The following is an 18,147-nucleotide window of genomic DNA, read 5'->3' on the forward strand; positions in this document are numbered from 1 at the left end:
AAAAACACAAAACAGAGAAGATCAGTACACACTTGTTCCTTTGCCCGCTCATTTCAGAGTAGCCATGCTTCCAAGGAGTGGAGGCGCTCAGAGAGTCTCCTGCTGTTGTGGTGGATTTCTGGTCTAATTTCAGGGTGGTGATGTGGCTAAAAATAAAAGAGAAAAAGAAATACACTAGAGTGCACTGTACACCTTCATTGTGTGCCCCTATTTGAAAGCTACAGAATCTAATTGCTGCTTACAAGAAGTTCAGTATTGGGTGCTGCGCCTCACCTGAAGAGATTGAGGGTTTTGTGTTCCAGCATCAGGCTGCTGTTGCCTGTCAGGTCCAGCTCTTGTAAAGAGGCAGGCAGGGAATCGGGCAGCTGGATCTCAGTGAGCTCATTGCAGCTTAGATCGACAAGCTAAAGAGATGCAAAACGCACGTGAGCCGAAACACGCTTAAAGTTGATCACGTAAGACAAAGAAAACTGCAACGGGCCTGACCTTGATCTCGGGGAGGTTGAGGATCTCTGGGAAGACGCTGATGTGGTTCGAGTGTGCTATGAGGGTGTGCAGTCTCTTACAGCTGGACACAGTGGAGGGTATTGTTTTTAGATTGTTGCCGCTTAAATTTAGCTCCTCCAGCAGTTCCAGCTTACTTAGCTTACTAAAGACACACAAACATGAAACAATAACAGCTGGGCTGAAATGGGGAAAACTGACATTTGAATTTGTAATGCAAGTAATGCTTCAGTAATGATTCTTAATAATAACTTCTTTAACTGCACAGTAACCCTAAAGAAGCACCACACATTTTGTTGATCCTCATAAAGTATTTTGTGGGTGCATAAAAGGGTTCAATTTGTACCCTTGGTTTAAACTAATAGTTAAGACACACAGAAGGTAGGAGAACTCACCTGGCAGGGAATGAGAGTAACTGGTTGTAGGCAATGTGGAGGATCCGCAGGTTCTGGTGTCCGACCAGCAGAGCGCCGCAGTTCTCGCTCAGGTTGTTCCCCGTCAGGTAGAGCTCCTGGAGTGTGCTGAGGCTCTCCTCTGATTGGCTGCTCGGCGGAATGCTTTCCAAGGCATTGGCTGACACGTTTAAGTATTTCAGGCTGTAAGAGAAGACAAACAGAAAAACAATTAACAAGTAATCAGCAGTGCATCTGAGGAACGCACCCACCCATTCACATCCCGTTTACCGCAGATGATGTTCAAGCTAAAAGGTTTTGAAGACTGTCGATGACTGATAAACGGTATCAGTAACACCGCATGATTCTCATATTGAATATACTCGACAGAGTATATTTCGGTGAAACTGAAGCGAGCTCAGTCTGCTGGTGTTTGGGAGGCCGGGTGCAAATTGAATTTAATTACGACACGTTTTCACCCTGTTTGCGATGAAACATGTTTAACTGCAAATTAAATAATATTCCAGGTGGCCTCAGCTTCTGCAGTGAAACGAAGACGACTGAGGCGTCTGAAATCTGCATTTAAAGAATTATAGAGATTTTAGGAGCTTCCACATTTTCTAACATAAAAAGCCTTCTTCTAATTTATTCTTGCAAGTGGAGCATTGATTTGCATTTCATTGACCCTGCGCATTAAAGTGGGCCAGTAATATGAGCTCCAGTGGTTGTTATGTAATTGGTGTCAAGTCATTTTCTGTGTTTATCATGTACTGTAAAGTAATAAAACTTGTCCCTCTGACCCAGTGAGGAGTGAACCTCATCACACTGTTGTTATAAACCAGCCTCAGACATTACTAACATGCACTGACATCTCTCCAGCTCATACACACCACGATGAAGTTTACAGCTTATTTGGAGGTCTGGCTTTTTTTATGTTTAACATAGTTAAATAAAAAATTAAATGTAGTTGTATTCAGTTAGTTACTGAGAAACCTAGTTAAAATATATATACTGTTTAAAATGCTTTTAATTACAAATGAGTAACATCCATGAGGATAAGGTTGTCTCCGGTAGGAGAAAATCGTCTTGGATCTGGAGACTACTCATCAAAACCCTTTACCTTCTTAATGAGCACATGCTCAGAGTACAACAAATGGGATGGATGAGCTAAAATGTGACTCTTTTTGACCTGGATGCTTATCTCTGGACATTCTGGGTCACTAAGTAGTTGGAGAAAAAAACCTACAAAAGGTACGATGGCTTACAAGGAATTGTTCTATACATTTTGGCCACCTCTATTAATATGCTATCGTTTTTGATTAGCTTTGAGATTTGAATTTGCACTGCCTCTCTTCGATTTTCAGTGCTGCTTTCATTCTGAACTTTCAAAAAAATAAAATACTGGAGGCTGCCAGTGCTACCTGCCAGCCTCCTAGTAGATTATTATGGTATAAATGTGAAAATCCTTGGTCATTTTCAGAAAGTTTACCTGCACTTGTGTGACGTTTTAAGCAGACACACCTATGGCATGAATTTCAAATTCTAAGTCACCTCGTTCTCAAGTTATCGCATGGACAAACTTGGGTGTCCACACCGCCTGCCCGAGAGGGTGACAACAGTATCCCATCAGTCATTTATGGTTAAGGGATAAAAACATAACTTTATACGCTAAAGTTTGTTTACCAGCAATCAAAATTCTATCATTCTACCAAACCTGAAGAAACACCTACAGCCTGCAGAGTAGTTTCTTTATTACCCAGTTCATAACATTTAATAAAGTAATAAAGAAAGATTAGGTAGGTACTTTCAGCCATCTTCTCCCTTATTTCCCAAGGGATGGCCACAGCAGTTGGATCGTGAGTTTGATCTGTCACAGATTTTACACTGGATTCCCTTCAAAACACACCCCTCCCATTAATCCAGGTTTGGGACCAGTCTGTGATCCCCTGAGGCTCTTTCTCTGCTCCCAAAACAGGGATCTTTTTTGTGTAACACGAATATGTTAGCCGCTACACCATGGTATCAAAAATTAAGTAAGTAATAAGTAAGTAGCTAAGTAATAAAAAAAAGACCATTAAATTTAATAAGTTACATTACAGTACATTTTTTGAATAAACGGTTACATTATATTGCATTTTTCAGATGGGTAGCTAGTATTCTGTAACCTATTTTATTTGGAATAAAAATCACCCTCCTAACATCCCTCTCAGGAAACCCATAATGCACAAAGTAGTCACTCCCATTACATCTCGGCAATAGAGACAGTAAAGTGCATTAGACCATTTGAACTGCTAATGGGTGTTAAAAGATTACCACACAGGAAACAGGAGAGAAAATGAATCTCCAGTTATGGCGTGGAATGCTCCACTGATCTTGACCACAATCTCTTCCTATAATCTCCACTTCATTCCCAAAACAATGAGCTGTAGTACAATGACTGTCCGCTGCAACACAACAGGGAAGTCACTGCCAATAAAAGTTTCAAAGCAGACGAACCAGCTGATAAAGGACTCCAATGATAACACGAAAAAGTCAAAAGGGCCACTGAAAAAAGAAGGAGCGAGTAGAGATTGTGACTTACTTTAAGGCCTTCAGAAACAGACTCTCTGGAAGCTCAGCTAGCATGTTGTGCTGGAGGTCCAGGGCTTCCAGAGGGACATGGTCAAGGAGTTCAGGCACTCTTTGCAAGCGGTTGTACCCCGTCAGCAGCTTCCTCAAACTCAAGCTGTTAAGCAGTCTGCTGGAGCCCAGAGGACACATCACAGAGCAAGATCAGGACAAGAAAAAGCACTTATGAAACTTTGCGGGTGGTTGGTAGCCCTCACCAATCTATCCGTGACCTATGACCTACAGTTTACCTGCCCATACAAACTAGCACAATAGCTTTTCCCCCAGATACCAGCAACAAAGTTATGAGTGCGTACAGAAGACAGGGGAGCAGCATCCAGTTTTCAAAAGTCTTTTCTGATTCATTCACTGTTGTCCGATACAAATACTAGAGCCTGGCAGTGAATGAGGGTACTCTGAGCCAGGCACTATAAGATGGCCACGTTTTAATGTAGCAGCCAAAACACACAGACACTGTCCTCCACAAGAAAACCTCACACCACATTTTCACTACTGTAAAAATTGGTCTTTATCTGCACCAACTGGCATCCATGCGAGTAGTTAGAAAGAATGTGTAACACCGTATCTCATTATTATGGATTTTAGGCAGCTGTTTATTAAACAACAGGTGGAATAAATTCAATTTATGCAAAAATGTTTTTGAAAAAAGTTTCATAACCTGGAAGGAAGCTCCGACAGGAGGTTACGTGTAATGTCCAGCATCTCAATTTTTCTGCAGTCACACACCCAGTCTGGAAGATACTCCAAGAGGTTCCTGTCTCAACACACACACACACACACACAGACACACACAAGAACTGAGCAGTTGGTCAGGCCAAACCAATATTCTCCAGGGCCATTTAGGCCTGCAAATGATCTATACTTTAACAAAAACAATTAGTGCGTGCAGTTGGGGATAGATGTTTGGTAGAAAGAAATTGCGCAGATGTTTTTCACACTGGCAAAAACACAAGACGGCTTATTTAACCACTGGCCTATTTCAAAGTTTGAAAGGTTCGTGACCTTAAAAAGAGATTTCTCAGATTTGCGCATCTTTTACTCGTTCATCTATCCAGCTATTATTTAATCCCTACAGGCAAAGTGACTCTAACAGCTGAAAGGATGAGAATATACTGCAAAGGGGCTTCAGCTGCCTTTGCTGACATGATAAAAAACAAAGCGATGATTACAATTCCTCCAAGTCCCATAAATTTTCCATAAATATTGTAACTCCAAATCCTGTAACGGTTAAATAAGTACACAGAATATCTGTTTTGAGGTTGTTGGGTGATAATGATCTATTTCAGTATTCATGTTGATTTACAACCACGTAAACACTGAGCAGAACTAGATTAATGAGCACAAAGACAAAGACACTATTTTTAGACATCAGCGTCTCTGTAGCCACTTCTTATTCCCAGCCAGAACTCACTGTGATAGGTCCATGTGCGTCAGCTGGTTAGGGACTGGATAGATGTTGACTGTTGTAAGGCCTGTAGGCAGATAAAGACAGCAATCATCAACCAAACATCTGGACCATTCCTACGTGCACTTACATGATGCATGTAACAGTGGAGGGAAGGGCAGGAACATACAGACAAATAGCCAGTGATGCATTAATAGCAGCTACTTGACGCTCTATTTGACTCACGGTTGCTGCTGGCATGAAGCATGCGCAGTGTGAAACCGCTGAGTGTGAGTGTCCCCAGCTGGTTGCGTTGGCAGTGCAGAGTCTCCAGGTTGCACACAGAGCTGAGGTCTAGCGATTCTAAGCAGTTGTCTCGCAAGTCCAGCTGGGTCACCTGGCTCACTACCTCTAGATTCTCACTTTTCACCCACCGCAATCCATTCAGCCTATATTTAACAGAGAGAACAGAGCACAGAAAAAAATGATTTTGTATGCAAGTGGCATGATTTTTAGGGCTGTCCCAAATCAGTTTATCTTTTAAAATATCACATCACAACATTTGATGCCGGTAATACGTTTAAAAACACCTTCCTCGCATAGTAAAACGAAAAGGAAATACATTCTGATTTCAGGAGTGCACGGTACATCACTGTACTCAGATCAATGCTCTTTAGTATCTCATCCATCTTTTATGAGAGCTGCCAGCACAAATTCACCACAGATGCACCTTGGTCCTTATAAATATAGCCTGCAAACCACAACTTAACTCACAAGGTTGAGAAATTATCTTGCTGTGGTTGAAGGAACGGTTGCCGGCTTAATCTTCGCACCACAAGAAAAATTAGCATGTTTTCTTATACCAGCCATGGAGGTCCCCTTGAGCAAGACACCCCACTTGTATGGTGCAGAGTTCTTTCTCACTGTGCTGCGTTGTATAATCATCCCTCTGTTTTCATATAGTCGTGTTTTTCTCTTTGCCCTTTGTCAGTCTCTTGTGCCTTGTATCTTTCCGTATTCTTTTTATTTTTTTATTCCTCTGGAATTTGTGTTTTCTTGTTTTTGCTTTTGGTCAATAAAGGCTCATTTTGTTTTCTGCCTCGCCAGGCTCTGCATCTTGCTGTCAGGTCCTCTCTTTGCCATCCCTCCATATGACATATCGTTTATTTGTGAACTGCTTAGAGGCCGGCATATACAGAGTGGAACAATGGCAGGATAATCAATTCAGGACACTGTTAGAAGTTTTCCTTACTCACATACTACAGTATATCACACAGCAGGAGATAGTTTACTTCAAATGCGTTCTGCTGGAAATGAACTGCGCTTCCAGGATAGAGCATGCAGGAGGTAGGACACATGACACCCACTCACTCGCTTAAATTTATTGGACAATTTCCTGTGCTATCCTCACGCAGGCTCAGTCAGCCATGTGATAGGGAGCTGGCAGGTTAAAGGCCACTTAATGTCAGATCCAACTATGTTGATGATTTGCGTTCTCACATTCACAGTACAGGTACAGTGTCATGAAAAAGTACCCCCCCCCCTTCCTTATTGGGGTTTTTTTTTTAATACTTGCCACGCCTACATGTTTCAGATCATCAAACAAATTGTAATATCAGATAAAGATAACCCAAGTAAATACAAAGTGCAGTTTTTGAATTAAGATTTCAGATATTAAGGGGAAAAAACTATCCAAACCTACCTCACCCTCTGTGAAAAGTAACAAGCATTGAATCATGAATTAAGTATGATTAACAAGATTTTTTCAAAAGATTTTTCTTCAATAGAGTGATTTCTTGATTTCAGACTTCCTGTCCGAGAAGTAGTAGGCTAAAACACCTTAAAAAGCAACATATCATACCATGATGTAAAAATACAGCTTAGATACAAGTCAGTGACATTTATCAGTCTGGAATGTGTTTTAAAGCCATTTTTAAGGGTTTGGGACTCCAGTGAACCACAGTAAGAGCGATTATCCATAAATAGAGAAAACTTGAAAGAGAGATAAACCTTTTCAGGAGTGGCCGGCCTACCAAAATTTGGGTATCGACGACCCATCCAGGTGGTCACCAAAGAGCCGGAAACAACATCTGCAGAACTGCAGGTGGCACTTGCCTCGGTCAAAACTGCCACCTAAAAACTACACAAAGATCTGGTCTTTGGTCTCACATTTGTCAAAAAACATCTTGATGATCCCCAAGACTTTTGGGAAAATATTCTGTGGACTAACAAGAGAAAAGTGGAACTTTTTGGAAGGTTTGAGGCCCGTTACATCTGGCATAAAACTTCTCACAGTGTAGCCAGATGGGTTACTCTCCCCGCTCCAACACTCACTGTCTCTCTCCCTCTCTATCCCTGCCGATCCAGGTTGCTACTTTGCCTTGTCTCTGAGTGTGATATCAGGCACCAGGGAATTTTTGCGATAACCCAGGCAGCTTTGATCACGTTCTGCAACAGTTACAGGTTCTCTAATCTGTGTGTTTGTCCTCCTCTATCCTATCTACCCTACTGGATTAACCACCATGCCACAACAGCATTTTATAAAAAAGAACATCATACCAACAGTGAAACATGGTGGTGGTTGCAACTCTAACTCTGATTGACTCAAAAAAAAGAAAGAAAATCCAGGATTGGTGGAGTGGCCTAGTCAAAGTCTGTTTGAGATTATTTAAATCTCATTGAGATGCTTTTACAGGACCGTAAAAAGGCCGTCTGTGGTCAAAAACCCTCCAGTGTGGCTGAATTAAAACAATTCTGCAAAGAAGAGTGGACCAAAATTCCTGTACAGCAATATGAAACATTAATTGCCAGCTACTGCAAATGCTTGGCTGCAGTTCTTGCTGCCAAGGGTGGCACAACCAGTTATTAGGTTTAGGGGGCAATTAGTGTTTCACATAAGGTCGAGTAGGTTTGTTTGGCTTGTTTCCCCTAATAACGAAAATCTTAATTTAAAAACGACATTTTGCATTTACTCGGGTTACATTTGTGTGTTATTAAAATATGACACATATGTAAAACAACTAAGAAATCAGGGAGGGATAAAAAATTTTCTTCAGGGCACTGCACGTCTAAAAACGTTTAATGCTGCAGTGCAGTGAAAAGTGCAATTCTGGACAGCTCCCTGGTGTTAAATAGGACACTGCATTTATTCAGAGGAAATGTGCCATCTATGAACATTTGTTAAATAAATAGGTAAGGCTTAGGTGAATGCAGCCCTGGCTGAAGTTCAGGACATTTAATGTCCTGAAGTAATGGAGAAAGAGACAAAAGAGGAACTTGCAGATAACTGGCAGCACAGAATTATTCTCCACCTGCCACCTCTCTTCATAGGCATTGAAAGAATGACAGTCATTGGTAGGATCCTTTTAAATATTATATCCTGATCCAGCATTATTCTACTCAATAACATATGGCTGAGCAGAAGACCAAGCAGAGAAGGATAAGACAGAGTGAGATGAGTCAAAGGGAAGCACAGATGCTGAGAGCTGTTTGTTCCTCACTGGCCTCTTACCGGAGGTCAATGTTTTTCAGGTGGCTCATTCTGACCAGAGTGCACAAATCCAGACTCTCCACTCTGTTCCCAGCCATAGCCAGCTTGTCAGCTGCACTCAATCTCTCCAGCACAGCAGGGACGTGAGAGAAGCTGTTGAAGGAAAGCCCCAGGCTGTTGAGCTGAAACAGGCCACCCATCTCTTCAGGCAGGGAGCTGAGGTGGTTTCCATCCAAAGACAGCGTCTGCAGGCTAAGAGAAGAAAGGGACAAAACAGGCCTTTGCTTTCTTTTACTTTAGAGATCGGACAAAATATCTGCTCACAACAATTTTTATTTGTATCCATTATCTATTGCACAGCGTCCTAGGAAATCCTGCATGATTTCGCTTTATTTTATCAGTGCATAACAAAACGTTCTATCCATTTCACCTCCCTTATTCCCTCATTATGTGTATAGTGGATTAAAAGTACAAAACACAATGGTGACTGGCAAAAAATAACTATTGCATCCTTCTCAAAATATGTAATTTAATGCGCCTTATTATTTTGCAACTCTGACATCTAACTGACATTTCTAACATCTTTTGTCTGTGCTGCTATTCACTGATATCTCAACAAAGTGTACCTATGCAATGTACGCACTGTGTGCACTAGACGTGTGCCAAACCTTTGAAGGTTGCCTATCTGTACAGGGATGGCACGGAGACTGTTACAGGAGAGGTTGAGTTCAGTTAGGGTGAGGATCTCGCACACACACTCGGGGAACACACCCAGACGGTTATGAGATAAGTTCAGGCTCTTCAGCTGAGAAAACCTGACAAAAGAAAAAAGTGAATGTGAAGTCTGCAGGCTCACTTTGTTTACGATCTACATTATCTGCATTTGCAAAAAAAATAGTATATCAGGAATGAACACCACCAAGACCATCAAACTGTGTTTGAATTCATCACTGTGATGTATCACAGACATACTGCTCTCAAAAACGTTTAAACTGGTCGATATAAAAAAGAACACAGACGGGCTTTATGTCTCGAACAAAACAGCAATCGAATCACGTAAGTTAAAGTACGAGAGGTAAATGTTTATTTGTGGTTCTGCTTTTGTCATTGTTCTTCAGTGGATGACTGGTTCAGCACACTGTGGTGAAAGAGCAGTAAAAATAGTTTAAACCCATGTTGTCCACCCTCCAGCAGAGGCTGAACAGCACTTCTCAATATTCTGGTGAACATTGTTGGACGTGTGCTGCACGGTGGGAGTTCTGTAATATTTTGTAATGCTGCCGCAGGCTTCACCATGTTATGCCTCTGGCAGGCAACAAAGAACAGTATTCATAACTGATAGGAGTGATTTAAATACACACACATATATGTATTTAAATCACTCCTATCAGTTCCCTGATATTAACAGCTGATATCTCAGTTTAGAGAGGCCAGGCCTGCTTTGCATACAACGCATACATGTGATTTTCATTTCTCTCTTCATGTGCATTTGTTGATTAAAACATGTCATCACACCCCTGTGGTCACAACTAGAAATTCCAAAAAGAACAGCATCAATATGAGCACATCTGCGACACATGTGATACACAAAGTTATATCTTGATTACTAATTTTCACCTCCCATTTTGCAGCCCAGATGCTGGGAGTGTTGTCATGAGTCACAACACTATTCACATGTAATATTCTTCTCCTTCTTCTTTCAGCTGCCGCCTTTAAGGCTCGCTACAGCAGATCATCTGCCGCTATCTCACCTTAACCCTAGCATCCTCTCCTATCGCACCAACCCTCTGAATGTCCTTCTTCACTACATTCATGAACTTCCTCTGTGGTCTTCTGCTTTTCCTCCTGCCTGGCAGCTCCATCTTCAGTTTCCTTTGTCCAGTGTATCCACTATCCCGCCTCTGCACATGTCCAAACAATCTCAGGATTGACTCTTTAACTTTATCTCCAAACTTTTCAACCTGAGCTTTTCTTCTGATATATTCGTTTCCAATCTCGGCATCTACATCTCTGCCATCTTCAACTCCACCTCCGTCTGTGCCAAGGTTTCTAAACTGTATATCACAGCAGGTGTCACTACGGCGTTGTACATCATCCTTTTCACTCTTGCTACTATCCTTCTGTCACTAATCACATCTGACGCTCGTCTCCACCCACTCCACCTTGCCTGCAGTTACTTCTTCTCCTCTCTTCTGTACTGTCCATAGCTTTGGATCTTTGACCCCATCTCTCTCACACATGTATTCCGTCTCGCATCTCTTGACTTTCATTCCTCTTCTCTCCAGAGCTTAACTCCACCTCTCCAGGCTTTCTTCCACCTGCTCTCTGCAGTTACGTCTGCGAACATCATAGTCCACAGAGACTCCTGCCTGACCTCATCTGTCAGCCTGTCCACGACAATTGCTCACCTATTTTATTCTAAAGACAACATTAAGAAGAGCAGTGAAAGAGAAACCAGTCTTCTTAGTAAGCTGCAGAAAAGAATCATTTTATAACAGCATGCATTCAGTACACTAACACCTATTCAAACAGGCATTCAAGAGAAACTAAAGCGGGTTGAGTCACAATTTATAGCAATGTGCTAATGACCTCAGCTTGTTTAAACAGGCTCAGCTCCAAGGAGCAAGGACATACAACTAAATCCATGCCCTATGTAATGAAAGCCACACAGATATGACACAAATGAGTGGGGATCATTAAATGTGTGATAACAAAGAGATGTACAACATATGCTCACAGTAACACTGAAACAGCAGACTAACTGGAAGATAACTAGAGTGAGAAACATAGTAATCCATGAATTATTATTCAAATATCAAAAATACTATCTAATAAAGCGCATAATTAGTGAACAAACAACAAAATGCTTTGTGATATTATTAAATAACTAATTTCCATCCCAACAAGTAACTAAGTGAAGGCAACTGTCAAGTTTAAGGTTTGACTGATAAAAGCTTTCCAAAGCCCCGGCCATCAAAATAACAAGCACTGGGGATTCATTTCAGTGGTCAAGGCATAGTTCAGCGAGACAGATACTTAGCACCATACGGATATGATAGTGTGCTTTCCAGCCACAGGACGATGTAATACCATCTCTTTCTTGCAAAGATGTTTCACTTGATTTCATGTGGTTACCTGGGGAGATTGAGCAGGCCTCCAGGTCCCTGCAGGCTCATGAAGTTGTGTCGCAAGTTGAGATGGGTAATGTCCTGACTGTAAAACAGATATTCAGGCACTGCTTCCAGACTGTAGCAGGACAAGTCCACTAGGCTTACCGTCTGAGACACCACCTAAACACACATGCAGACACAAGCAGACTGAGTTAACACTGAGTTTAAAAAGAAACCTGAAGTGCCTACAATTCATGTGTATATATATACACACATATATATATATATATATTCTTTTGTCACGTCCTGTCAGCTTTTACTGACGCTGCCTGTTGCCTGAATGTAGAAAGAGCAAATTACAATCAAAGATAAACTCGGCACGTAGCTAAAGCATCACTCTTACATGCAAACTTGGCTATGTCTAAAATTTTTACATTAAAATAAATATGACATGGTGCAACCACAACTACAACTGTCAGGCAACATTTCTAAAACTGAGAGCTACGAGCTCACATCCGATGATTCATTTTCGAACGACATATTAGCTACGTGTTTGTCGTCTATTTAAAAGTCAATGGTCAAGTAGTAATTTGTGCTCAGCTTTATGATATATGACAAAAACTGAGCTCCACTGACTTCCTTATCAGCACTACCGAGCTGCCTCATCAAGAATTAACTCAGATAGACAGTTTCCCACATTCCAGTACAAGAAGTTTCTAGGAAAGCGACAGTTAAAACAGTAACAGAATAACCAGTTAGAGTCCGATCTTATTAACCAAAAGCACGATGATTTGCATTGTGCTGCCAGTATGTTAGGTACAGCTTATGCATTGGATGTCAAAATGACTTTATATCACGGGGCAAATACAGCCCACAGACCAGTGAAACTCCCCTTTCTGTCACTGTACAGATGTTTAACTGCAAATTTAATCCTAGGGTTATCTTAGTATTTAAAAAGTCATGTAATTACAACAGCATGTCATTTTTCTACACGATAAGAAGAGGCTTCTGTAGTGTAAATGAAGAAAGTAATCTGTCAGCATGACTGTTTGGGCTTTAACTATAAGAAATAATTGTGAATAATTACAGAAAAGTTCTGGTCACTCAATGCCGAGACTGTCCTGTAGGTTCTATAAAACTTAGCAAAAAATGTCAGTTTTTGTTTTTCTCTTTCTAACTTTGGACACACTGTAATAAAAACAAACAAATTTTTTAAAAAAAGAAAAAAAACCCAAGAACTTTTCTGTCATTCAAATCTTTGCATTACTTATCTATTACTTAACTGGTGTAGTATAAGTGTCCATGGGGGAGGTCTGGGGGACATTTTCCAAAGCAATTCAGATACTGGTCCCCAGGCCTTACAATTGACACCTCTGGCTTATGCTGTCTATATAACAGCCCTGTCTTAAAGCCTACCATCATCATGGTTTTCTTCTTTGTTTTTTTCAGGAAACTGATCGTCATGCGTGTGTGTGTCAGGTTTGAGTTTGTTCTGGATTCTTTAATCGTTCCTTTAAATTTATGAAGTGTTTATATTCAAGCTTTGTAATAGTTAGCCCTGAAATTTGCATTCTCTAGTGCATCCGAGTTTGTTATTTCTGTTTCTTCATTATGTGAGTGTCCCTTTCATGTCCAGTCTGTCCCAGTCTTGTCTCTGTGTTTTGTTATCCTTTCTGTCTCACCGGTCACATCCCCGTGTCTGTCTGATCTCACTGCGTTCTGTCTGCATTCCCTGTCTTGTCTAATTAATACTTGTCTATAGTCCTGTCCCTTTCTGTTAATGTCTGTTCAAGTGTCCTAGTCTGAGTCTTAGTGTGTGTTTCTTCCTGTTTTATTTTGATAGTCACCTGTCCTGCGTGAGAGACGGTTCAGGTTTGCCTTCCCTGTCTCGTTAGTTATGATTCAGTTCAGCTGTGTTCCCATGTGCGTCCACTTCCCTGAATCACCCTCCTCTGTACACATTGTTTGCTTCTCCCTCATTGTAGGTGAAGTCTTCTGCCTGTCAGTTCATATTATGTCCTGTTATTGTTTAGTTTTGTGTCTGCCTTTTGTTTTGTTTTTTTGCAACAAAGCTCTGATTTTGAGTTTAGTTCCATTTGCTGACTCCTACATTCTGGGTCCACGCTCCGTTCACCACACACCTGCTCACATGACAGCGATTTTATAGAGTTGCTGATGCCTTGTGATCCTGTCCAGTTTGTAGTGCTGTTATGAAACTTTTTCCACATAAATTTTAAGCACCAGGGAGGGTGTGATTGTATCAACAGTTGTCACTGGATTTTTTTCCTCACAGACCTGGGAGACTATAGTTTACACTCTGGCCATCAGTCCAGGCTATGTAGCAGTGCTAAGTCAGTCTACTCTGACAATCATCTCCCCCATTAGCTCCAGAGTTGCACACTGTGCAGCTACGCAGAAAATGGGATGGCTGCTCAGTCAAGCATGGCATCACGTCACTGGCTGATAAAGACGAAACTGCTCTTCTCCCACAAAACAACTCGCAGGACAGACGCCCTCTGTTCTTAAAAAAATAAATCAGTGATGCGACACTCTGAGATTGAACTGGAAGGTCGGGACAGATTTTGCTGTTTTAAATTATTTGCTTTGTAATTCAACACTGAAACTATGAAACGCAGCAAAGAAATGTCAGTTTAGGTACGATGGGTGGTTCAGTCCTTAATCAATGTGACACAGAATTCGCTGCAAAGCTGAAAAACTGGAGCAATTGGGCCACTAGCACAGCTGATCACAGCTTGAGTTACAACATCACAGTTTAATATTGCATTGAGATTCTGTAAAATGTGTTAATGGCATCTATAAAAGTAAAAGCCATTTCTTGAGAAATATCTAGTCCAGTCAGGCTGGACTTGATTAAAATCTCCACAGACTTGGACATTACTTTTGAGTGACTAAAAGTGCATTTTAGCTGCTATGTTATCAGTTTTGATTTTTCATTTGCTATATATATATATATATATATATATATATATATACAGTTAAGCCCATAATTATTCATACCCCTGGCAAATTTTGACTTAAAGTTACTTTTATTCAACTAGCAAGTTATTTTGTGACTGGAAATGACACAGGCGTCTCACTAAAGACAATAAGATGATGTACAAGACGCATCATTGTGGAAAAAAATATTTCTCAGCTTTTATTTACATTTGAGCAAAAAGTATCATGTCCAGAATTATTCATACCTTTTACAAACTGTCACAGTCTCTGGGAAAATCCAAAGTTCCATACCATTCCAAATAGTCAAAGCTGTTCTAAAGCATCCTAATTACCCTGATTAATTGGGAATAGCTGTTTTGATCAACTCAACAGGTGAAAAACAGCAGCTCTCTGCAGGTGGTCTGTGGACATTCATGGCTAAGACAAAGGAACTCAGTGAGGACCTGCAGCTGCGCATTGTGGCTGCTCACAAGTGAGGAAAGGGCTACAAGGCCATATCCAAATGTTTTCAAGTTCTAGTGGCTACAGTGCAAAGTATTATTAAAAAATACAAGATGTTCCGCACTGTGGAAAATCTCAGAGGACGCTGTCGGAAGCCAAAAGTGAAACCTGTGCTGGCCAGGAGAATAGTGAGAGAGGTGAAAAAGAATCCAAGGATCACCACCAAGGCCATTCTGGTGAATCTGGGCTCTGCTGGTGGCAATGTCTCAAGGCAGACAGTCCAACGGACACTGTTGGGTTCCATGGATGCAGACCAAGGAAAACGCCACTTCTCCAGGCACTTCTAAGGCATGCCAAAGCTCATTTGGCCTTTGCAAATGCTCATCTGGACAAAGAAGAAGATTTCTGGTCTTCAGTGTTATGGTCAGATGAAACAAAAATTGAATTATTTGGTCACAATGATGTTGCCTTCATTTGGCATAAAAAATGGAGAAGCCTTCAACCCAAAGAACACCATCCCCACTGTCAAACATGGTGGTGGGAACCTAATGCTTTGGGGTGTTTTTTAGCCAATGGACCATGGAACCTAATCACAGTAAACAGCACCATGAAAAAGAGCAATACATGAAGATTCTCAACAACAACATCAGGCAGTCTGCAGAAAAACTTGGCCTTGGGAACCCGTGGACATTTTAGCACGACAATGACCCAAAACATACAGCAAACGTGGTGAAGAAATGGTTAGCAGACAACAACATTAACGTTTTGCAGTGGCCTAGCCAGAGTCCTGACTTGAATCCAATTGAGAATCTGTGGAGGAGCTAAAGATCAGGGTGATGGCAAGAAGACCCTCCAACCTGAAAGATTTGGAGCTCATTGCTAAAAATGAATGGGCAAAAATGCCTGTGGAGACATGCAACAAGCTGGTCTGCAATTATAGGAAGCGTTTGATTGCTGTAATAGCCAATAAAGGCTTTTTCTATTGATTATTGAGAAGGGTATGAATAATTCTGGACATGATACTTTTGCTAAAATATAAATAAAACCTGAGAAATATTTTTTTCCACAATGATGCCTCTTGTACATCGTCTTATTATCTTTGGGGAGACACCTGTGTCATTTCTGCTCAAAAAAGAACTTGCTTGTTGAACAAAAGTAACTTTAAGTCAAAATTCGGCAGGGGTATGAATAATTATGGGCTTAACTGTATATATATATAATATACACACACACACATAAAGCCTGGAGGGCTATTGCTTAAGACAACTTGTAAAAAATCAGAAGAAAGTCTGTCTCTTTGAAAGCAAAATATAAAGTAATGTTCTTCAAATAGCTAAACGCTCAACAATCTAAGTGCCTAAGATGATGCGAGTTTCTTTTGCAGCAATTAACATCTGACAAACACTGAATTGTCGTTGTTAATGTGATAAAATGTATATTTCCTCATCATGATCAGGATTTGTTGTAAAATGCAACTCGTCTTTGTTGATATATTTTTTTTTTTTTTTACAGTCTGACTTCCAAGATATCCAGAAGTGCTAATTAAGAAAGCACAAATGCACTTGCTGACTCTGTTAGCCTCATACACAGACACGGGCTTGTGATTTAAGCGATGTAGCATAAACGTTGGCCCAAATCCACCAAAAACCTTCATCAGTCATCAGCTGCAGTCTCCATAGAAACCTCTAGTCTAACACTCAGCTAAAATACAGTTCGCTAACAGGCTCCTCTAACCCAGTAATCCATACCACCGTGAAAGAAAGAGATCTTGGACTTAGCATGAATCTGCAGCTAATTGGATTTTCTTTATTTCTGTTGGCTTTCTCCTTCCATGGCTAATTGTATGCTGGCTCTGCCTCTGTGGAGGCTCTCACAGAGACTGTTCAGCTCCAAGAAGGAGCCGCAGCACAACAGACATTAATTAGGATATTAGAGACAAAGCAATCTGCGCAGTGCAGAGACAATGATTTTCTTTTAGAAGAGCTTATAGAAGTCTCTTAAAGGGCCATGGATTTATTGTATATCACACAAATACAAAAATACATTCATTTCACATCATCTGACCCACAGACATTCTGATTTAAGTTTAAAAAAACACAGGAGATACTGATTTACTGCCCACCAGTCCCATCTGAGGTCTTCCCCTAACCGCAGCCTCAATTCATGTTCACACCATCTGCCGTTACCTACTAGAAAGGCCATCAAACCTAAAGTGAGGATGTGGTCCCAGCTAGTGAATGTTTAATGTACAGAGAGTGACACATGCTCGCCTTTCACTTACTTTTGACGCCTGCCGGTGCCATCGCTGATAGTCTGCAAGTGTGTCAAAGTTGACAAAGTATGTCTGGGCCTGAGATCCGGCTGAGCTGAACATCAGACAGTGCTGCCTCCGCTTCACCTCCTCCACCTCAACACAAAGACAACACAGAGATGATAACATGTTTAAATCTGTTCAACTGGGATAAAACAGCAGCTGTAGAACACAAAGACTACAGCGATAGCACAAAAACATTTAACTCTGCATTTCTGTGACACTGTTGGACTCATTCAGCACAACTGAAAAAAAGAACAGAAAAAGAAAACCTGGGACACACATTACCCACAATGCAACTCCAAGAGCAACACTGATTCTGTTATGCTAGTAGAGAATTCATTCAAGATCTAAAACTTGCCAATGTGGAAGTCCTTTAAACCTGCATTCCTTCTAATGGCCAACAGGGGGAGATACTATGATTTCCAAAATATGCCCGGTTGTGTAGAGGCTTATAGGAAAACAAATCACCAGAAAGTTTAGGGTCTTAGCGTCCATAACGAAGACATTATTAAAAGCTCAGAAGGAATACACAGTAGTGTGTGACTGACAAGTGTGCAGTGTCCTTCGGTTTTTCAAACCAAGCCACCACTCGCTCTTCATTTTCAGTTTCAAACCACCAAGCTGCCAACCGATCATTTCCATCTTTTATATACAGTCTATGGTTTCACATGGCGATACTGAGTGTGCCACTGAAGTTTTATCAGACTTTAAACGCAGATTGTTTTATGAATTTTGTGCTTTAGTGTGCAGCTTTCCTAATCTTTGAGTAAGAGAAGCTTGCATTCTCTGTTGGCTGAGGAGGAATAAACTGAGAACTTTTCATGACACGGTTCTGCAGGCATGTCATCTTTTTAACTTTATCCAGACAACCAACCCAGCTGTGTTGTTGAAGAGTGTTATCGCACAGCTTGGAGCATGTCCTCCGC

General features: G+C 41.0%; 1 protein-coding gene across 1 annotated transcript in view; it reads right to left on the reverse strand.

Moving 5' to 3' along the window:
• phlpp2 (PH domain and leucine rich repeat protein phosphatase 2) overlaps positions 1–18,147 on the reverse strand; it is a 42,275-nt gene that overhangs the window by 8,698 nt on the left and 15,430 nt on the right. Inside the window, exons 5-16 of the mRNA XM_039610704.1 lie at positions 17,189–17,314; positions 11,534–11,688; positions 9,067–9,213; positions 8,420–8,650; positions 5,155–5,357; positions 4,936–4,996; positions 4,183–4,278; positions 3,478–3,633; positions 900–1,100; positions 487–649; positions 274–404; positions 33–146 (exon numbers count right to left, since the gene is read on the reverse strand). Coding sequence (XP_039466638.1) covers positions 33–146; positions 274–404; positions 487–649; positions 900–1,100; positions 3,478–3,633; positions 4,183–4,278; positions 4,936–4,996; positions 5,155–5,357; positions 8,420–8,650; positions 9,067–9,213; positions 11,534–11,688; positions 17,189–17,314 — 1,784 coding nt within the window. The remainder of the gene's footprint in view (positions 1–32; positions 147–273; positions 405–486; positions 650–899; positions 1,101–3,477; positions 3,634–4,182; positions 4,279–4,935; positions 4,997–5,154; positions 5,358–8,419; positions 8,651–9,066; positions 9,214–11,533; positions 11,689–17,188; positions 17,315–18,147) is intronic.

The sequence above is a fragment of the Oreochromis aureus genome, linkage group 1 (genome assembly GCF_013358895.1).
Source record: "Oreochromis aureus strain Israel breed Guangdong linkage group 1, ZZ_aureus, whole genome shotgun sequence".
Classification (NCBI taxonomy): Eukaryota; Metazoa; Chordata; class Actinopteri; order Cichliformes; family Cichlidae; genus Oreochromis; species Oreochromis aureus.